The sequence below is a fragment of the Rhea pennata genome, chromosome 2 (assembly GCF_028389875.1).
Source record: "Rhea pennata isolate bPtePen1 chromosome 2, bPtePen1.pri, whole genome shotgun sequence".
NCBI classification, from domain to species: Eukaryota; Metazoa; Chordata; class Aves; order Rheiformes; family Rheidae; genus Rhea; species Rhea pennata.
The window spans coordinates 41326164-41349609 of NC_084664.1; the positions used below are offsets into that span (position 1 = coordinate 41326164).

The following is a 23446-nucleotide window of genomic DNA, read 5'->3' on the forward strand; positions in this document are numbered from 1 at the left end:
ATAGCACAGAGATCCATTCCTAAGCTGAATGGAGTCCCTCTGAAGAACAGGTCATTTTTTTTCTTCCCACTGTACCTACTTGGATTTCCTTTTTGACTACTTCAGTGTTCTAACAGTAAGAAACATCTTGTAATTTCTAGCCAATTTGTGCTGGCAAGTTTGTAGACAATTATTCATGCACTTCTAGTTATTCAAGTATGAGCTTTTTAACTTGGATATCTTTCTTCTCCTCCTGATGGTTATATTTCTTCTCATCTACTAGGTTCTATACTTCCAGGCAACTCTTTTCTAAATCTTTTCTAGGAAGACTTAATTGTTCTAGATCATGACTTATCAAAATTGTCACTACATGAAGTTTTTATTTGTGATGGTATAAAGGAGAATATATCCCAACATATTTGCCCTTTTTTATCAGCTATATCAAATTTACGGCTCATTGCTGCCAATAGTAAAAAAATCTATTTTTTTTCTTCTTCAGCTATTTCTAGCTTCTGAGTTCTTAGAGCTACTTGTCATTAGTTTCAAAATACATGATTATCCCTCTCTTCCCTATTGAGTTTCAGCTTCTTTCTATTACAATAGGTCTCAAGGTCATTCTAGTCTTTTTGGAAAATAGATAGTTCCTAGCTTTTGTTATCAGAAAATTTCAAGAGGACATGTTCTTTTCCATGAATGTGTAAAATCACCGGTGAAACCAAATACAACCCAAATTTGTTTCAGAGAAACAGCCTTCTACCTGCTCTTCCTACATTAATAACTCTCCTTACACTATAATCCATGTAGCCTTCACTTTAGTTAGTTTCTTTCAAAATTGTTTTCTGAATCCTCATAGTGACAATTCAATTATTTTATGAGGTAGTATCTTAAATACTTAGTCTGGTCTAGACCAAGTAACCTATCCTTGCCTAATAAAAAAATAACCAAAATAGTAATAATTTGTCTGACCTAACATACCTTTGAGAAGATACAGCCATTTTCTGGCACATATTGCTCTTTCCATGTGGTTGATTACTCTGACCTTTAAAAAAGACTTCAGACAGGCTATTGGGGGAGTTTAAATAGCAAAGTTATAATAACCCCCTACCCCATCACCTCCCCCTGCCCATATTTAATTAGAGATACTGTATTGACTATTTGTGAGTCAAAATGACCATTACAAACTGCCAGACCATGAGACATTATTGTTAGACTTATAAAAATGTCATTGAAATTTCCAATGTTTCTGAAGTGTGAATGGATCAGGGCCAATTTCTGTAAAGCCTTCAGTACTCTCAGTACCTGTTAATTTGAATGTGCATTGTATTACTCTTTGGAGGACTTGTGCTGATTACCTGTGAGGCCTAGGAAAAAAAGATTTCTCCATCCTGATGAATAATTTGGCTTCAGGTTTGGGGCCTTCTGTTGCAGTGTTGGAGCTCATCCATAGTTCGAGACATAACACTCAATGATGCTTACAGACTTCTCCAGTTCCTGATTGCTGTATTATATTCATCGGGGTTAAGCTCATTCCCACACCTGGGTTCAGAGCAAACTTCCACTTATTAAATTGCCAGGAGCCATTACCCTGTATTACCCTCTTATTAGCACAGATATTGGACTCATTTGGATGTTTTCCTAACTGTTCTTTGATATCTCACCGTGTTAGGACACTGGTGATGCTCTTGATGTCCCCTACTTTCAGTGGTCCATTGTAGGCTTTGGGGCTTCGAGGTTTCTTTATTAAAATTTACAGTTTATAGTGTGTGTTTCACATATAGCAAATGATTTGCAGATTGCTCCAGATTAAATAGCTATTGCATGGAATAGTGATCCATCATGTGTTGTCTGATAGAGCAGAACTGAAAATCTTTGCATGTATTTACTGCTGCTCCAAAGTTCCTGACACTTAACTGGAACATAGATATCAATAAAATATGAAAGGCCGGTTTCTTTTTCCCTACTATTTTCAAGGCTTTGCAAAGGAGAAGAAAATACTCTAGCTTTTCTTCCAAGGATTTGCCTGCCCTACAAAATGCCTCCAAAGTGAACAGAGAATCTTTTCCAGATGGAGAGAAGGCTTCACTGCAATGCAGTCAAGGACATTGCTTTCCACAGCCACCACTTAGCGCAGCCAACCCTGTAGCAAGGGGCTGAAAGCAGAACTGGGAACTGGCTCCAAAGGCCATACATTCCTGCCTGTTTTCCAGTCTCACTGAGAGCACAAGACTCCAGCCATGTGTTTCGTTAGATTATATTACTGAAGAGAACAAAGGAGTGCTTTATTATATACGTATACATATATGTGTGTGTTGGGGGGAGAGGTTCTTCCTTTTAATGCTCCTCGTACTGTACCATCCTTCTGAGGGATTCAAAAAGGTGATTTGGGAGAGCAATGGGAAGGAAACAACTGCGGAGTACACAGAAAGACGAAGTATGTATACAGACATTTGTCCAGCTGGTTAAATGGAGATTTTAGGGTGCAAATCACTGGATGAACACCTACAGCTGTTTCCATCTCCTTGCAAAACCATGAAAAATAGTAGGAGAAAGAAACTGACCATTATGTTTGATTGACACCTACGTTTCAGCTACGTGGTAGGATCTAGGCAATCACAAAAAACAAGAAGAAGTCACTGGATATGAGACTTATTACATTTTTTGTTTTTTCTCAGGTATTCCTTAGCTTCATGGTAAGTCTTAGCACCCATGGTTAGTTTTTCATGGACCAAAGAGATTCAAGCAGAGATTTGACTGACAATAGCATCACAGGCAAGATTACAGTGAAAATTACTATGAAAAAAAGATTACACTTTAGGGTCTGGTATTGTCTTCCAAACTGAGGTACTTGCTGTGGAATAGAGGGAATTCCTAAAATCAGGATTTTTTTTTTTTTTTTCCCAAACCATCCTCTTCTGTGTTATAAATCCCTTAGAATGACGCATCAGGAATGTGCAGTGAAGGAAAGGAAGCTCAGCTGGTGAGTTTTCTCAGCAGGTTCTCCCTCCCCCCCCCAAGCCACCAGGCAGTTTTTGGACAAGATGTTGTAAAGTCATAGTTTTGCCTATACACTATCATTTCCCATTTTTCAGTGCCTCAAAAGAATATCTGCACTTGGCAGACCATGTTTTGCACAGAAAATTTTAACCTGATAAACGTTTCAGTGAGAACCATTCCCACGGCAAATGCCAGCCATCAGCTAACTGCAAGCAGAGGAAGGTCTGAATTGTTAATAAACACTGTGGCATTTGTAGTGAGAAAATGGTTTATGATTTTTATCCTTTTTCCTATTGCCTTTGCTCTCAAAAACAGCATAGCTATTTTACTGAATACCATAAAAAATAAAATTTATCTTTAATTAAAGCTTAGAAGAATCCCCAAAGATGAACATTTCAGGAAACTGTGAAAGATTAAAGACCTGACTGTGTCATAAAAACCCTATTAGATTAGGTGAAGAGCACTGTAGTAAACATGTGCTTTCTGTTGACAATGTATTACTATTACTACAGCACTACTGCTTTAAATTTTTTATCTAATTTATTCACTCCGATTTAATGATCCATCATTGGACTTAGAATCATAGAAACATAGAATCAGTAAGGTTGGATGAGACCTCTGGAGATCATCTAGTCCAACCCCCCTGCTCAGCAGTGTCTCCTAGAGCACGTTAGACAGGGTTGCATCCAGGCAGGCCTTGAATATCTCCAGAGAAGGAGACTCCACAGCCTCTCTGGGCAACCTGTGCCAGTGCTCCGTCACTCCCACAGGGAAGAAATTCCCCCTCACGGTCAGGCAGAACTTCCTGTGGTTCAATTTCTGCCCATTGCCTCTTGTCCTGTCACACGGGACAACTGAAAAGAGGTTGTCCCCATGCCCCTGACACCCTCCCTTCAGGTACTCGTACACATTGATAAGATCCCCCCTCAGTCTTTTCTTCCCCAGGCTGAAGAGGCCCAGCTCTCGCAGCCGTTCCTCATAGGGCAGGTGCTCCAGCCCTCTGATCATCTTCGTAGCCCTACAGACTTGATGTGTACTAGCTTGTTAAATGTATATTTAAACTTCTGTATTCTGTTCAGTCTTATGAGGGATGAAAATATGAATAAAGAAAGATCATGGAAGAAAAGTCAATCAGTAATGAAAACAAAAACTATGGACTTCCTTTCTGGAGACCAATCTGTTCATGACATGTAATGATATCTTGCCTGGTAGGAACAGACAAGAATGCAGTGATTTCAAAGGAAAAGTCTTCTCTCCTGCAATTGAGTATCAAATATTTGTATAATGAATTTTAATATGTATATTTGTTTCTATTTATGGGGATCAAATATTCAATTTCTGTTGTGAACAAGCACAAATGTCAGTGTGCTGACAGTAGGAGTAATGTGAAAAACATTGCCAAAAAGTAATTGAAGTATGGGTTCTTACTTATAAATAAATGAATTATTTTTAAAGTTAAGCTCTCACGACGTTCAAGGGCCATATGTTTTACCCAGGATGTCGCAGCTTGTTGATGTCTCACAAGTCCCATATAACAACATTGCACACACACACACAAAAAAATCAGTTTATTTTCCCAAGTTCTTTACCTTGAGTCCTTTGACTCCTCTGACTTCTCCACCATTCAAGCATCACCCCAGCACGAAGCTGATCACAGAAGCTAGGCAGCCACTAAGTTACATCTCAGTCTCAGCCAAGTTTATTTATCAGTACTGAATAATACCTGATTGCAGTACACAGCATGACTGCAAAAGGCTGCAGACACTGAGGGCAAAAAAATGCCTCTACTGAAATAACAAAGCTTTGTGACTGCTTTCAGGAATCCTTGGGTTAAGAACACTACGGTTTTCATAGTATTCTTAATTTGGAGCACAGATTCTTTCACCCCCTGACATTTCAGTTCAGGCTGTGTAATAATGATCCTCCAGATAGTTACATTTACTCTTAAATATCCTGAATTTTAATAAACCTGTAGATGTGAGGGGCCATAAAGCTCTTGTCCTTGGTTAAACTCTTGTGTTTGAGATTTCAACTAGTTTAAAGTAGAATTTATCAGTAGTACACTATGTCTTTCAGTCATGCAACAAATCTCAGCACAGAAGCTTCTGTGATGTTTTTGCACTGCAGTAGCGGTGCTTACGGAAACAGGGCAGGGACGCGTGTGATATAAAACAATTATGTGAGAGAATAGGGTAACATTTTCAAATTCATCTAACTAGAAACTCTACTGTTGTCTTCCTGTGGGCTGCAGGTGCTTAGATTCCTGAAGCCTGAACTGTGCAGAAGTCACTTTTGAAAGTGGAAGCTTAGCCAACTATTTTAATAGAAAGTATATATCCTTAATAAAGCATTTTAGGCTTTTGACTCCACCTGACTTGTAAGGATTTTAGGCAGCCAAACAATTTATGCCTCTGTGCCTCAGACCTATCAACAAGAATCTTGCCACTCCTAAGAAAGTTTGCAAATCTGTAATAAAGTATCTTGCTTTTCAATTTTAGTTTTATGTCCAGAACTGACATATTCATTTTTGCAAAAATCAAAGATATAAAGACAGAAATTTTTCAGACAGAAATTTTTCGGGATGCTTTAAAGAGAGCCTGAAAACTATGTATTTACAGGGAGCAGAAGGCAGAAGCTCCTAAGAGGAAGTTATTTTAACTTTCAGGGAATGTTGGGCCAATATCCTATGGTATCTTTGGGGACAGAAGTAGAAGCAACTTCAGGCAAATCCATTTAGTTATGGTGTTCCTGGTATAACTAAAAACTAATGTGTATGAGACATTAAATTTACCCACAGCCCTCTTGCAATGATTCAGCATCTAAAAAGTCTTTTGATGTTTTAAAATACAGAGCCAATTGTGGTATTCCACTAATAAAATGATAGATGTAATTATTCTAGTTATATTAACTTTATTTAGCTATTTTAAATTATATATAACTTTATTTTAAAATAAAGATATATACTTTTCAAATACAATATTCCTTGACACGGCCAGTTTATTTTCTTTTCTTCCAGTTCATTTCAGATCATATTTATACCATTTGCTTACTGACCTCTGAAAGTCAGCTTTTATAGCAGCTTTCAAGAAGGTAACTAATCTTATGGTTCAGAGCAATGATGAACCTTCAGAACAAAGGTTTAAAGCCAAAGATAGCTGGAAAATGCAGATAGCAGAAATATATATATATATATAATACCCCTCCCACAAAAATACCATGTATTTGGGTTCGAACAGTCAATCTTTAACACTTTGTATAGAATTAAAGAAAACATCCCTGAACCTATTCACTTTTCTGAGTTCATACCCCCCCCCCTTACCCTGCCATCTTTTTCCACATCATTATTCCAGTGAGTGACTGTGTTCTGGATGAAATGATCTGGTTCCTTGTACTTTAGGTTTCCTCTTGGTCTTGGAGCGTTCCTGCAATATGAAATATGATGATACATTTTTGTTTTACAGTGCTTTCTGCATTGGTGCATTGACAGGTAGGTGTAAAGTGTCTTCTGTTTGCTAGCTCCTTTTTCAGCTGCAGTGGCCATACCTGTGACTGGAAGCTCCCCTTGCCCAATTAGACTACTCTGCCAGTATTTTCCTTTATATGTATGTATGTATATACATATATACACATACACATGCATGTGCACATATACATATGTACATATACGTGTGTGTGTGTGCAAATATACATACACATGTATGTATATACAGATATATATAAAACTGTTGTGCTAACATCCCGACTATGTCGATTTGTCACCAACAGAGGGTGGAACAGCAAGGCACAGAAAATCCACTATACATTCTAACATTTAGGCTTTATCCTTTATTAGGTAGTGAGTAAGAGACATAAAAAGAATCGAGTTTGTTGTTTACAGCTGAAATTTAAGAGACTTGTGTGAACAAAAACTTGTTCCATAGAGCACTGTGACAAAAGAGGTCCAAGAAAACTGAAAGTGTCATTGCGAATTAGCTGATGTAAGTATTGGAATGACACTCTTGTTTCTAGCAACACTTGCATTAACTCTGCCCTTAGTACTGTGCCTCCATACATGCCACAGGCCACAATGTTTTGGCAAGGATCAGCCTGTTGATTTTAATGGCATCTCGACAACATGGCAGGATGCAGAGCAGGTACCCGTGTACCAAAAGGCCATGCTTAAGAGCCTACAGTCTCTTCTTTTCCAGTCTGTGTATTATTTCTTGGGAGAAAATCTCTCCCCAGCCCATCTCCCTTCCCAGAACACCAGTCCTCCTCGGCTTGTTCAGCAAACTGTTAATTCCATGGACTATTACAAAAGGCTCTGGAGACAACCGGCGGTTCACGGAGCACAGCTAGAAACCAGTGCCCTGTTCAAGGAGGAATTCACACACAGCTGGCAATGGCATTACAACTTCTGCAAAAAGAAGGAAGGTTGAAAGTAGGCTTAAAAACACCCAAGGCCAAGACTTTGCAAAGAGGAGTTTAACGTTACTGTGATATATTCAGGTACCCAAGTAAGTGGAAACATTTTCTAAATACTGAACGGTAGGCCCAGGTTTTGAAGGCTGGCCTGTCTACTGCCTCTTTACTGGGAGCTAGAGAGTATGGAGCCCTTTTAAATGTCAGCCCCTAATAATTTAGGTGCCTAAACTTGGCTTCAGGAACTTACCCATACTCTTCTCTTTTTGGAAACTGGGCCAAAGCAATCCAGCTAGTAATCAGCCCTGAAATCACCATCACACTTGTTCTATGTCTGCATTGGAGTCAATTAAATATAACCAAAAGCCCATTTGATTTCAAGGCACAAACGTTGCAAATAAACTGGATGAAATACATATACATAATATAGAACTTATTTTAATACTTGTAGATAAATAAATGCATCTCTTTGGAATTCTTTGGACACAGACATCCATGGAACCTCTTCTTTCTCTCTTTTTATATATATTTTTTATAAAATCTATATGCAGAGAGGTTTAAAAAATGGCAAATACCAATGGAAGTCTCACTGATGAACTGCAAGTCAAAGTGCTGTATATTCCCATCCTCTAGATCTCCCAACTGTCCATATTAACCATAGGCAGTATTAGATAGCAACCACATGGTCAATATTTTGCATTACATCATTTTAATAAAATCTTTTAAATTATCTCCCCATCTAAACTTAAATTATGTTTTTAATTTTTATTCCTCCTAAATGTATGGTAGGCATTTCACTTAGCTACACATCAGAGTGGTTGCATGTGACTCAGCAGCACACTCCAAAATACTAATAGATACTTTTCAGCTCCCTATGGGAAAAAGCAGGCAGTAAGAATCAGATTCAAGACATGTCTATTTTTTCTCTGTTGTTTGATACTTACCACTTAATGACCCACATGTGAAAGTCAATGGTTATATAATTATTTTATATAGTAGATTTTCTGTTATAAGTTATTTTTCTTACTCTAACATATATACAATATATCTATATATACCCCTGATAAATCTTACTTTAAAGGGACACTGTCAACCCCTTTAAGCCTCACAGTAAATATATAAGGCTTTAAGCTGTCCATACATAAAGGTCAGCTAGAGAATTCAAGGGTCCCTTCAAATCCTAAAGGTTGTATTTGCTCCAAACCCACAATGTGCAGTTATCTCATAATATGTATCTCATGTGTTGCTGTTTACATTTTATATGTATATTAAAACATTTTATATCACATCAGCAGGAAATGAAACAAGAGAATAGATCTGTTTCTAAGACTAAGCCTATAGCAAAAATATGATACCTGTATCTACAGACACTCCCACTGGTATGATATAAAAAGAGTATGTGCCATTCTTGGGATAAAATTCTGGCTACATTGCAGTCAGGGGGAACCTTATATTGACTTAAATGAGGCCAGGATTTCTTTCTTGGTTTTCATTTGCTAGTTATGACTATGTGTAACCCATTTGTGTCTTCTCTCTGCTCAACACTGAAGTGTCATGCCTGTTTCATGAAAAGAGTATATTTTTTGCTGTCCACTGGCATGCCTTAAACAGTAATCAATCCTGTATGTATTACACCTTTTGAATATACACACACTGTACACATACGTTCTCAGCTAGATAAAAGTTTGCCCTATTCTGTGTACAGCATATGATTTAACTTCTTTTTTCATTAAATCTTCTTTACCATTTACTTCGTCCTAACTATAGATTATCTTCATGCCCATTCTTCTGCAGGTGAGGAAAATCATTTTTGCTCACCAGGAACAGCTCCACATTACTGTCATCATTTTTGACTACTTACCAAAGTGACATAATTTGTTCATTTTATCTTTTGAAACTCAGTTAGAAACCTAGTGGCATAGATAGAGACACAATACTACTGTTTTACAAGACATCTATTGTAACTACTTTTGTTCAGATAAATACCCAGTAACTGCTGATTTGGCAGGAGGATTGGTAAGGGTACTACTATTCACAGTGTTTCTTTTTTTTCCTTCTTCTTTAATCTACAGAATAAAGTATTTTATGTACATTGGAACCAGTTAATGCCCTTTAGACAAATTTGTAAGTTGTTTCATAAAGCAGGAAAGACATTGCAGGGAAATATGTGCCAAAAAGCACAGTCAAAAGGCTTTGCAAGTTTTATATGTCACTACAAGTCAATGCTGGAGATCAGTTCTAAAACGATCAATACTCGGGAGGAATGCTCTCATCTGGAGAAAATACTGCCCATTCCCCCTTTTAGAATTTGTTCAGTTCTCTATCAAAAGTCCTGGCTCTTCATATATACTTTAAACTATAAATAAACACTGCATAGTTCAATGTTCTTGATTTTCTTTTTTGTTTCTTTTGATTTGAAAAATTATTGCAGTACAATTAATTCCTGTGTGGAGTTCAGTAAGGAGCGAACAGCACAGGAGTATGGGTGGTCCGTATAGGCCCCGGAGCTGGTCGTAGGAGTGCTGGAGGAAGTGCTGAAGTCTGGAAAAGGGTAGCTGCTGGGGCTGTTCGAAGACTGAAAGGGGAATTCACAGCCACAGCAGCAGCTGCTGCTGCAGCTGCTAGCGGATTTGGTAAGATTCGCGGAGCCATTGGCTTTGAAGGTTCCTTTGAAAATACTAATTTTACCTGTGGGGAAGAGAGAAAACAAACAAACAGAGAGAGATAATTTGTTCATATTAGCTACAGGATGGAAAGCTTGACTTAGACTGTAAGTGGAAAATCAGGAGAGCGGCCTTGCACCAGTTACTGACTCTACAAGCTGCAGGTTTGCAACAGGAGATACAATCTCCCACACATCGAATGAGAGAGTGGGATTTGGTAGGGGATAAAGAGTTTCAATATTCAGCTGGTTGTGGGCTCATGCCTTATCACTGAGACTTATAATTTAATACGAGATGAGAAATCAAAGCAAACCTAAAGAGGGGCTGGGTGATCAGCATCAAAGTAAAGCTGCACATATCCTGCAAGAATTAAATAAGAAAAAATTAGCCATCAACTGGAGACCTCCATCAGGACTGCTTCATGATAAAGACCAGAGCAGAATGAAAACATATCCTATTCCCTAGTATGACTGAGAAAATACTTCTGCTTTTATTATTGTTAGGATGCAAGTTCTGCTTAAAATCTCCAGTTAGCTGCTTTTTATTAGCTTGTTTTTACTCTAATTACAAGTATTAGAGTAATAACAAGTACATTTTACTGTACATTTTGTTTGTTATTACTCTAATAACAAGTAAATCAAAAAAAGCTTAACTTGCACAAGTTATGAAAATCTCCAAACTTTTCATGCGTTCAAATAGGTGATGAAATCTATGGGTGCTGCCCTACATCATCTTGCTCTGTCTTCAGAAGCTTTTTTCCATATAGATACTGCTCATTCATACAAAGACTGAAAAAGTCTCAGATGTTTTTAAAATATTACCATGAAATACTTTTATCTATATCACCTAACAAAAGGCAAAATCATGATACTGTAAGTAATCACTTTTATAACATGGGCCTTGTGCAATACCAAATACAATTTAGAAAATCCTTCATTTATGGTTTCCAAAGAGAAAAAAAAAATCTCAAGCATCACTGTTTATTATTTCTAAGACTAATTAAAAATGCTCACAGAGGTTCATTATTATTTGTGTATAGAGCATTTATATTTTGTATGCACATAAAGGAACACCAGAGTAGTCTACACAGATTTCTGCAGACTTCAATGGGATTTTAATTTTCTAATTAGAAGCCAGGAGCCTGAATACGTTTGCTGTTCTGGTTTTATAATTCTAAGATAAGGATATAGACCTCACCCAATGATAAAGAACAATTCCCACTGGCTCTGTCAGACCTTAGGTGGGGTCCCTGCCCTGGGAGGAGCTGTTGTCCTTTACCAAGAACATATATATGGTATGGTACATCTCAGTCTCAGTATGGACACTTCTCACTCACTGGGAAAGATCAATTTCTCATCCTTGAAATTGAAAAGGGTTTTCAAATAATTATCTTGCACCACATCAGTCTGATATTTTCCACTCAACAGGAGTTTGCTGAGTGAGTAGTCAGAAAGGAAGGACAGGAACTGCATGGCAAGTTTCATCACTATATTATCACTGTATTCCAAAAATGTTCTGTTTCTTTACCAGTCAAATGGGTACTGGCAACTCTGTAGGCCTCAAGATCCTGTAAAACTCTGGAGGAGATATTCAAAGGGGACCAAATTCTATACTTCTCTTAATGGAGGACATAATGGGTGTTAGATACAAGTCTCCTCATTGCACATACAAAAATCAATGAACTTATCTTTTTCTTGATCAATACTAGACCTACTGAATCAAGCCATCTTTCTTCCCTTTCTGAATATTTTACTTTTTCCTCTTTTCTTACTATTTATTTACTAAATAGTTTTTTCAGCTTTATTTAGAATAGACAGTGAAAAGCCCTCAAAAACAAAGAAAAAAACCCTGCAAAAATACAAAAAACCCACCCTCTAATGGGGTTCTTACTGTGGTCTGCGATGTTTTCCGTCAGGGTCATTTTACTATAGAAAAACGTGGATTTGTAAAATGATCAAATGCCAGATAACTTTTTTTCTCTTTGGTCTGGTATTTTATATATACTGGAAAATTGTGGCTTCATGTATCAAATAAATAACAACATTACAAGATTTCTTAAACCATGAAATTGTATCATGGGAATTCATAAAGCTTTTTCCTATGAAAGAAAAAAAATGTACAAAACATGAAACTGGAAAGCTGTTGTTCTAGAGAAACTATGAAAAGGTAGTATGTTCTTTTTCTAACTTCTGCAGAAAAAAACTTTGCTGAGGCTGATGCATTTTTGTCATGAAGAGCAAAGATCTTAGGTGACTGTTTATATAAAAAGGCTAAGACAACCTTGCAGCTCTTAAAGGAATCATAAACTTCTAATGAAGTTAGATAGCCTTTTAGTTCATTTATCAAAATGTTTCTATTCTCCTTTCAAGACAGTTGCAACAACAATAATATTTATCATATACAGAACAATGTGTCTTAATTTCAAATCTCTCTGCAAGTACTATACAACAGGTCAGCATGAAGAGTTAAGTAGGCATCACTCGCTTCATTTACAGTGGAGTGAACGAAGGGACAATAAGGGACTTGAAAAATTAGTGGGGAGTTAAGGAAGTTAGAAAGTCTATAGTTCATCAAAACCATTTAGATTCAAAGTAAAATTAGCATATCTTTGGCTTGTTACTATGCTATTTGCATTTGAAGTGCCAGCAGTTTTGGTATTCTTCCTGTTCAAAAATAAAACAAAAGAAAACAAAAAAAAATGGAGAGCTGCTCTTACCCTTCTGCTGTGTAGCCTCTATTCTACTACAGAGATCTGTTGGTTTATTGCTAACTCATTCTTTCTCCTTTAAATCTCTTTTGCCTCTTTGCTCACCTCCTGCTTGACTTGTGGACAGTGTGGATTGTGCGAGTGGGAGAGCAGGAGAAGGACACGTCGCCTGTGTTATTTGTCTATGCAGCAACTGAATGGCCTTGACTGGAGTTCTCAGAAATCACCACTACATAAATAAGTGAGTAGATGACTATGCACAGTCACAGCAACAGTAATGAAATAGTTATTTCCATCTTTTGGGAAACAACGAATTTCCTAAAGGAATAATAATCCTGTCAGTGAGGCTTTAGCTGTTCCATACCCTGCCTTCCTAATTATATATTTTCTATTCCTTTCAGTATAGTTTATAACTGTCAGAGACCTTGGCCTCCCTGGAGTATTACTGACAAACCCTATGGGGCCATTTCCTCACCAGCGGGTCTGCCAGAATAGTGCAGTACAGTATGTTATGACATCTGGGAAAGCGCCTACACAACTGAATGATGCATAAATATACCACACATTAGGCCTGTCCCAAAAAGGACAAATTTTCTGTTGCCAGGAAAAGAGTGTTAGTTCAACCAGAAGAGAACTGGGCTTTCACAGAAAAGAGCTCCAAATTCTGCCTCTCTTAAAGAAGATGGACAATGAGTGAGTGGATGATTTGTATGAGGCCAATGAGTCAACACCCTCCCCCTGCCAAAACCCTCTATAAACCCTTACAAAACCACATGTCACACAAAAAATATCACACAGTTTATCTGATGGAGATAAATGCCACAAGCTTCACTCTCCAGTCCACAGTATAAGCTGTTTCTTGACTAATGGCGGAATCCTAACAGGGTTTTTATTAAAAAGTAAACTTTCTTTTTTTTTTCATCCTTTGAAGTTGAGAGAACTGTGCTTCAGAAAGCTTATCCTGGCAGTTGGGAATGTGACCAGAACCATGCTGGAACTGAGTGGAATGAACTGCAAGATGGATTTCTTTTTAAATATTTCAATTGTTATCGGAGTAGTCTTCTAAATTAGGTTAGAATTAAAGATTTTATGTTTAGAGTTTTACTTAGTCATTTCATCAGTCTTGTCTTGGGTGAAAACTGGAATGATCCTGTTTAGTGTCTGGATATTTCTTTCCATTCTTGCTGTCTAATAACCTTTGAAACAAGGCTCTTTTCTGAGGTCATTCAGTGCAGTTACAAAACGAGCATGTACTGATTGCAGTCCAGCACCCATCAAAGTAAATAAAAAGTCTCTCATAGGCATCCATGGGCTCATTCAGACACTCTACCCCTCTCATATTAAACGTTTTTCCACTCACATTTTCTAAAAGGCTTTTGTGAATAAGAAGGTGATTGGCTTACCCCTAGAGGATGTGTTCCCTTTTGGAGTTTGTTGTAAGGGCTGTATTTAGGTTTAGGTGGTTTCCCAGCAGCTCTGTCTTTGTGCCTTCTACTGCTTATGTGCTGTTAAAAAAACATATTGGAAAAAAAATTAATGAGCATTACTTCCTTAACAGACCACTTCAGCTTCTGCTTCAGACAAGGGTGCTCCAATATTGAAGGCTACTGCTCTCCACTTTGAATAATTCAGTAATGAATGGGAAATTGGTTTGTTCCAATCTGAACAACTTCTTTGTGAACCATGTATCAGGACTGTGATTTTCAGAAGTGCTCCGTTCAACTCCGCCTCCACTGCAGTCAATGAATTTCCCACCTTTGTTAACTTCAAGAGGACCTGAATTAGGCCAAAGTTAGAAGCCTTTGAAAAATTCATCCCTATCTTTGTAAAGCACCTATCAAACTCAAACCACTGCTGATAGAAAGTTTTGGACAAATGTTAGAAATGGTGTGTCCCCTATTCACACAATAAATAAATAAATAAATAAATCCCTAAGAAGCTTAGAGATACTTCTAAGATTTCAGCTGAAAGATGGTTAAATATCAAATTAAATGATAGTGAAATAAAATCACAAAATCCATTATCTTCTTCATAAAATCTATTAGATTTTACAAGAGTCCTTCCACACAGAATTTATTGCAGTATTAGATGTAAAGGACTTTTTCCAGAACAAATCTTTTTACTTTGATTTTCATTCTCAAAAGAGTTCGTACAAAACGAACAAAGACAGAAGAAATAACTGGATATTTTTTCCCTGAAAACATAAGACAAGTATTGCTATTGTCCATTACAGAATTTATCTTCATTCTTGTAAAGTTCCTTAACAAGTATTTAATTCCAAAAGGCATATGGAATTAAACTAAGTGTTTTACAGAACAAAGACTTTGTTCATCTGAAGAATGACTGAATATGACTTAGTGTAATTGCAGTTTGGAGGTCATGCTTCTCAGTTACAGAGCAACACTGATAAAAAAAAATAGAAATCCTATCCATTCCACATTTCTAAGCAGGTTATTCAGAGTTCTGTGAAAATACTCGTTGCACCCACATCCACATCTTTGTCAAGGCAGATATTGTGCAGCATACTTAACGGCAGGGTTTATCAGCTCACGACAATTATAGTAGCCTAAAGACAGTTGCAACATGTTGCAGCTCAGGAATTCTATAACTCCTTTTTAAAAAAGATATAATCAAGAGCTTTAGAGAAAATGCATTCAGTGCAAGGGAAAAATCATACTAAAACCAAAACACACAGCACAAAGATCAAGTACAAAGGACAAAATCCCAAGCTCCATTTAGATGTGACCGGTCAGACTGAAACATGCTGATTCTGTTGGTACTTTATCACCATGAAAACAAAGAATAGCCAAGGATTCACACTCTGCAAGCTAGCTGAGTACCTGTTTCAGTTGTGTCTCAGAGTTTACGTGCACATCACATATTTCACAGTGAAATGTTTTGTTCTGAAGGCCTGTGTTTCCTTTATTCACAGGTCCCTTGCCTTTTACGCCTGCCCGGGGAAACGCTTTTATGGTTCCACTTCCATTCCGAGCTTCCAGCATAGTTTTGTGCTTAGTCCCTGGAGACATTAGAAATGGGAAACAGAAAAAACTTTGGCAATTTGGTTGCATTCATTGTCTTTTTCTTTTTTCCCTAAAAAAAAAAAAAAATTTATATAAACCTCAGCTTGGTGCTATGTGTTATCCTTGGAATACGACTGTGTTTGCCTGTATTGGATTCATACTAATGTAATAATATTTCACATTTGATATTTATTTATTATATTACTCATCTGTAGGTAACACACTAGAACAAAGCAGCCACACCAGCAAGTAGTGGCACAGTCAGGTATCCTGATGTGAAGTTAAATGGGTGTGACATTTCTCATTAATTCCTGCTGCTAATAAGACCCAAATTGTAGTTGCAAAGAAAGAGTAATTTACCTATTAAAGGTATAGTTGGCTTTGATTTGTAGTCCTCCTGAATGGATTGATAAACACTATGCATTAGGTAGCTTACACTTAAATCTGTAATTAACTAATTAGTTCCCAAATCACAAAGGGACAGGGGTTCCTGGCAGCAACTTATGGATCTTAATGGCCTGGACAGAAACCAAAACCTGTGAGAACTATGCACTTTGCTTGCATTTTTGATTAAAATAAATGTTGGATGGAAAACAATAGTGTCCAGCTGCCATACCTTTATTCAGACTTTCTTGCACTATTGACTTCCACACAGGTAGTCTTTGATGATAATGGACTGCTACTACACAGAGAATTAGTGCCCCAGTAATAATCACTACATGCATCCACATGTATGTGTCTCCAAGCACGCAGGCATGTGAGCATATACACAGTTTATAAGCACAGAAGGCTAAAGTTGGACGAGTTTTGACTAAATATTCAGAACAATATTTAGGCTCTCATCTTGACCAGAAGAATGTTTTAGGATGTAGTCTTCATATAAAGTTTAATAGTTTAAATGAGTGCAGCTCTATTAACTTCAGTTTCTACCAGTTGAAGATCTGACATACAGCAAACACAGCATTTAAAACTGATTAGGCTTTGTTTCTCATGAATACCAACAAATTATCATTTCCTTTTTAAATTTCAATGGATTCTACAGCCATGCCAAAGTTATTTCTTTTTTTATTACACCAGAAGACCATTCCTCATTTTGGTGCAGGTATATCATCTCTTTCTTGGTATTTCAGAGCTGAGGATATCTTTCTATCTCTTACTTCTGTTTACTATGCTCTCGGATAATCCCTGACACCCAAAATAAGGGACTGTTGTAGGATTATCACAGATAGTCACTGCTACCATATGAAATTCCAAGATCTTTTAACCCTGCTCACCACAAACCCAATGAATAAGATGTTTAAAACAGTGACTGCAAATGATGCCTCTCTACCACTAGAACTTATTAATGCTGCTCTCTCTGCTACTTAGAAAAAGTTTAAAATTTAAGAAAGACAAAAGTAAACTGCCCATTCAACTCTCAAACATTAATCTCTATCAGCCAATTATAACAAAGGAAAAATATATATAATTTTCAGAAGTTACTGGCAGACAATATGCACCTAAGTATTCTAACTCTCATCATTGAACTCTGACTGACTGATGCTCCCTGTTTCAGCCTTAGTTTGTTAGATTTCACACAGCTCTAAAGGCATTCATAGGCAGTTTGCTAGATGGCATAAACAAAAGTATGCAAACTCCAAACATCAAAGGTAACGAAGCATGAGCTGTCACTTAGCTCTATAAGGTCTGGAAGCTGCAAAAGCTAAAATGGAAGAAAATGGGTAACTTGCAAGCAATGAAATTCCTTTCTTCCCCCTTTATGAAAGACTCTTGGCTTGTCATTTTTATTCTTTAATAGTTAATGAATTCCATGTAATTGCCAGTTTTCTGCCACCTCTTTGTCCCCTGCTGCAAGAGATCTAATCTATTCAGGGGAAGATAATTGCAGAGCTCTTGAGAAAGAAGGAAAAAAAGGAAGAAAGCAAGCACTGCTCCATCTCACCACTGTTGTGCGCCTCCAGCTGCGAGGCAGAGTTGACAGCGACTTTGCATAGTGAACAGTACAGCAGTCTTTTTGCTTTTTCTTCCTCCGTCTCCACGGAAGGGCATGTGGTGCTGCTAGTGGCTGTCGTGGGGATTTTCTCCACTTTAGAGGTGATCTCCGTGGTCATAACACTGCTCTTCCGGATTTCCACGGTTGTCGTTGTTGATATTGCTGGTGTCCCTGTGGCAACGTCTGTGGGCAAAGGGAGGAGATGGAGGGAAACAAAATAGAAGGTGGTGACCCTTGGTATTTGCATGTTTGCATCCCAATGCCGTAACCGCACAGAAAGCCAGACCATGCTAGTGAAACGACTAATAGTAATGAACTAAATCTGACTTCTTCTTTGTATTTTTTATGTTTACAAAGTACAGTACTCCCATGTATCAAAATGCCATGTATTCTGCTTCCGTCATTCTGCTAACACTCAGTAAATACAGAATTATAAACTGTGAAGACAGGTCATTAAGACTGTGCTGTACAACTGAAGGATAATTCACTAAAAGAGATCATATAAATTACCAGTACAATAGGAAATTAACATTTATTTACAGCCCTTCAGGCACATAAACTGCCATAGTCCTGCATAATACTTACTCTGATTAAGTAGTCAATTTAAAGTTTTAACATTCTGTACTCACAAAATTGAAATTAAAATAATAATATGTTCTTGATATCAGATAAAACATTGACACTTCACTTGATCTTAGTCAAAACTAGTATTGAATGAACAGTAATTATTAATATATACTATATATATATATTTACACACACACATACATACAAATAATATATAATAATGATATTGATTAAATACACAACAGTCTATATTTGAGATCCACCTAGACACTAAAAAGACTTTTGTTCTGTGCATCAATTTTATGTTAGGAAAAACTCTAAGCATGTTATATACCTAAAACTATTTGGAAATTTAGCGCCTGGATCTAAGAACAAACGGTTTTTGTGTAGTTTTTGAACCCAAGAGAGAGAAAATACACAATAATATTATGGTCTGAATAATGTATAAATAGTATTTTGTATGACTGAGTTCTAAGTATTAGTGCTCAATAGTGCCAGTTAACCCAGCAAGCTCAGTAAACTCAATTCAAGCCTCCAGATGAGTTTTTTTTCCATCAGGTAAGTAAGTACTGGGAGGGCCTACATCTCTGCCAAGGACATGCCATCCAAGTCCTGACTGCAACAAGGAGCTGACAGCTTAAACTCCTACAGGGTTCCCACAGATCTCTCCTCATCCCATTTTGGAGTCTGAATGCCCTGGACTCAGATTTTCCCTCCAGAGAGCATGGTATCCTCACCTCTTAGATTCTTCCATTGAAGTTCACTTATTTCCTGTTAAACATCTCCGCAGTGCCAGAGAAAGAGAAAATTATATGACAGTACAATCTAGCAGATAAGTTCCTATCAAGGTAAAGGACTAAGATCCTGCACTGATGTGGCAGGGAAGAAGATAGGAAATAAGTGACAATAGAAGGGAATAAGGGACAGGCATAGTCCTGTCTTTTCTGAGAGAAAAAGCTTTGCAGTGCTATACTTTGTCATTCTAAACATACTGAACAGGAGCTTCTCCTACAAGAAATATTAGTTGCTTTACTGAGATTACTCTTGGAATTAGGTAGTTTCCAATGTAAACAGCTCAGTTTGGTTTCATGTGTCTCTTGCCGTTAGTGTGTTCTACCTGCAATGTGCTTTATCTATTGTCATCTATTAGAATAGGCAAAATAAGTATTCTTTAGCTTGCAGATCACAGTATGTGTTGCGATGCTAGAGAGACACATTAAATGATGCCTGCAGAGGTATGGCTCAGACTAATCCTGTTCAACAATTTCATTAATGAAGAACATGCCTATTAACTTAGCAGACAACAGCAAACTGGGAGCAAAAGAAAACACACAGGGGTCTCCCTGTGACTTGCTTCAAAACAATAATAACACATTGGAGAAACAATCTATAGAAAATAAGATGCTTTTTTATGAAGACAATTGCAGGAATCCACGCTCAGTAAGATTAATCTGATGTATTAAAATAGGATGAAGAACAGCCCCACTAGTGGGTTTTTCAGAAAAAGTTGTCAGTAGTGGAAAACAAGATGAACACAGCAAGCTATACCACACGAATATTATGGAAAAGGTCCCCATCATACTGGTAGTGTAAAGTGAAAGATTTATAAACTATTTTTTGTCCTCTAATCAGCACTGGAGGTCCTGTGTCCAGTCTAGGAACTGAAAACTTCAAATTAGCAATGACTTGCACTGCTGGTAATTCAGCAACAATACCGCAAACGCAAACCAACCAGAGAGGGACCTGGGAAGGGGCTGCAAGGTAGGAAGCTGAAATGAATTAATGGTTTAGAAAACATGGCCAGGGGAAAAAAATGCTGCAAGAATATGCTGAAAGAAATGCTGCAAGAATTGGTACTGTCATTTAAGAATATGGAAGATGAAGGGTAAACATGGATAACAGCTTTTAAATCTATAGAATGTAGCTAAAAATAAGAGAATAGACTCTTCTGCCTGATCCCTCTGAACAGGGTGAGGACTATTAGATTACAGCAAGAGAGACTCTGATTAGACATCAGGAAATTCTTTCTAATATTAAATCTTGTAAAGCCTTAGAATAACCTACCTACAGAGATCATGAAATATTGCCTGTTGAAGGACTTGGAACTGGCTGGACAAACATTTGCAGGAGAAACATAGCTATTTCAGTTAGTGGGGATAATTAAGTTACCTTTGAGGTCCCCTCTAGCTCTGTGTATTTCTATGATATATGTATTTTGTTATGTTTGTACATATTCTCCAAAAGAGTTTTTGAAAACTGTTATTCATAAAACCAAAAAGCTGTGTTTATGAAATGAATATTCTACATACTGTCAGGCATTAAAGCGTACAGAAAAGGTATGGTCCCATTCAAGGTCTAATCAAAGTTTTTTTTTTTTTTTCTCCCCTGAAAGTGATTCTGGAGGTGGCTATATCCTGAATGTACTGAGAACATCAAACACTGCTGCAGAATGAATGATACTTTCTTGCTGAACATTCTGTTCTTATCTCTTATTTTTTACTGATCAACAATAATGTTTCAAAAGAAAAATACTATTTTGAAACATTCAGCCTTGTGTTGGGAAACCGATGAGTAAATGAAGCCTTTCTAGCTCTGTCCACAAAATTACACATTTAACTAGTCATTCCTTTCCCATCCCAGAAAAGCCATGTTGATGTTGGCTTTCTTCAGTTCAATGTTGCTGCAGCAAAATTATTTTCATTAAAAGTCCACTCCCAGCAGCACTTTAAAACTTCAGTTTCTTCATCCCTAGGCTATTATACAGTAGCAGAGCTACCCAATGCATTTTCATTGTGTAAAGGAAGGCACAGCGCAGATAGCATCAGGGAAAGGGAAGGAAAAGAGAAAAACATTAGCATTCTCTAAGGACTGATGGCAAGGTTGGTACTCATCCTAATCTTGTAGGAAATTAGATCCGTACATCAATGACCATTACCAGCTTTGCAGTGCAAAGGTCAGTATGCCTTAAGCAAAGTATAGATCATCTTTTCTTTATGTTCCACACATAGGAAAGCCTGAGGCAATGAACAATAAAAAGCTTAAATAATTGCAGATTTTATTCTGCTTCAGATATCTGACTTCCTATCTGGACGGTGATCTTGTATTTCACCATGCAAATATCTTAAAGTGAAAAGAAAATACGGTCAATTATGTTAGTCATTTTGAGGGCATTTTAATATACATGCATGAGATCAGCATTGTACATAAAAATTAAACTAAAAATGGTAAATGTCACCAGCACTCTTCAACTAATTCTTCAACCAACCAAAATGTCAGTATTCACAGCACATATTCTGCTCATATATCTTTCAAAATATGCCCTATTTTAATACATCATGTATTCCACTAATGCAAATGCACTAATGGCATCAGAACATGCAAGAAAATAATCCAGAATCCAAGTTCACAATGGAAAAGTCATGACATACTTAAAGATGCAAAGCTGCTCTCCCTCATATAAATGTTGAAAACATTCACAGGAATTAAGGTGGAAACATTCTAAAGGCTGTTAGTTAAGTAAGTTCACAAAAAGAGAATTCAAATCCTCTTCTCATCAGTCCTTCTAAACTAACCAGAATGTGTCTCTTTAAATATTATACAGTGTTCCTCTCTGCCCAGAGTTTGGTGTCCTAAATATCATTAAAGGTATAAGGGATTAAAAATCCAAAAAGCAGTAGGAAGACATAGGAACTGATGCCTTGAAGACTGAATCATCATTTCTTAACTTTATATTATGACAAAGTCTTAAGAACTATTTCAGCAATAAATGATCTAAAATCAAGCCTGGAAATTCAGTCACAGTCAAATGGAAGATTTGTTCCTGGTGACGCAGGCTTGCAGCACTGTGCTATTTTCATACCAGTGGCCTGCAGCAAATATTCATTATTGCAACTGTCACTGTTTGGCTTTGACATAGAAGCAGATTGCTAATATTGTATGGATCTGGACTCCAGCAGCAAAAAAGGGACCACTTCAGGATTCACAATAATCCATTTGTCTTAATCCTGGTCTTAATATAGCAATAGCATAAACACTAAAAATGGAAAAAAAAAAATCACCTCCAATCTTACTCACTGGCAAAATCAAGGTTTTATTTTAAGAAGAAAACAAAACCAACAGATCCAGATGAAAAAAAATCAGTGAGAAGTGACTCCATTGGGTACTACAGACACCACAGTTCAAGTGGAAAACTGCAAGTGTGTAATTAAGGTCCTCCTACCTAAGCAGGATTAATTTTATATCCCAGCTACAAGACTCATGAATTTTCTTTAGACTGAAGATGCAGAAAATTACAGTCAACTCATGCTTTTCTTCTCTCTGAGTATGTGAAAGTCTCACTCATCAGTTATTCCTACTAAGCATAAGAATTTCTTATCCTGAAACTATAAATAGACCTACAGAGAGAAAAGTCTTTGACTTCAAACAGATCACAACTATTTATGAGCTTATTTTTCTTTCCGCAATCTCAAGTGGCATTCATTTAAAAATATCTGATTTAGCACATGCCCGTGTATTCTGGTCTCATTTAAATCAAACTTTGCCACTGACATCAAAGGATTGAGCATTTGGCCCATGAGGCTATCCGGGGCGGGGGGGGGAGGGACAGAGGGAAGTATATTCTTTCTTATGCCAAAGAGAACTTGATACAAAATATTTCACTATACTGTAAGACCTCTGAGTACTGTAAAAACCTTTTAACTGGCTTGCTCGTAGAAAGCCTGCATCAAGTAACAGACAGCGCCATTATAGATGGTTGATGCAATCATGTTCAAAGAAGTCTCAAATTATCAGAGTCACAAACCTGCTAGAAACTGGGTGCCCAGTTCCCTTGGGCTGCTTAAAAAATCCCACCATTCATATCCTCTGTGGTAATTATATTTGAAGACAAGATATCATTTCTTCTGAATCTATAAATATAACAGTGGAGTATATTATAAATAACACACTGTCTCAAAAATAACTGTGTAACTGGCTTTTTTGTGCTTGGCTGACTTTCTGTACTCATATGCTTAAACATAAGCATGTGTGTTAGTACAATGTTGGATCTGGCTCTTAAACAAAACATTTTGGGGAACTCTGACTCAAATGCATCAGCTCCTCTGCCTTTATATGTGCAGAA

At 37.2% G+C, this 23446-nt stretch overlaps 1 protein-coding gene across 3 annotated transcripts in view; it reads right to left on the reverse strand.

Moving 5' to 3' along the window:
• Positions 1 to 6775: 6775 nt before the first annotated feature.
• The window catches only part of ZNF385D (zinc finger protein 385D), a 426799-nt gene continuing 410128 nt past the window's right edge, over positions 6776 to 23446 (reverse strand). For all 3 annotated transcript variants that reach the window (XM_062569317.1, XM_062569316.1, XM_062569318.1), the window contains 4 exons: positions 17710 to 17943; positions 15585 to 15763; positions 14148 to 14249; positions 6776 to 10062 (listed from right to left, as the gene is read on the reverse strand). In XM_062569317.1, the coding sequence (XP_062425301.1) occupies positions 9829 to 10062; positions 14148 to 14249; positions 15585 to 15763; positions 17710 to 17943 (749 nt within the window). In that variant the 3' untranslated portion in view covers positions 6776 to 9828. The remainder of the gene's footprint in view (positions 10063 to 14147; positions 14250 to 15584; positions 15764 to 17709; positions 17944 to 23446) is intronic.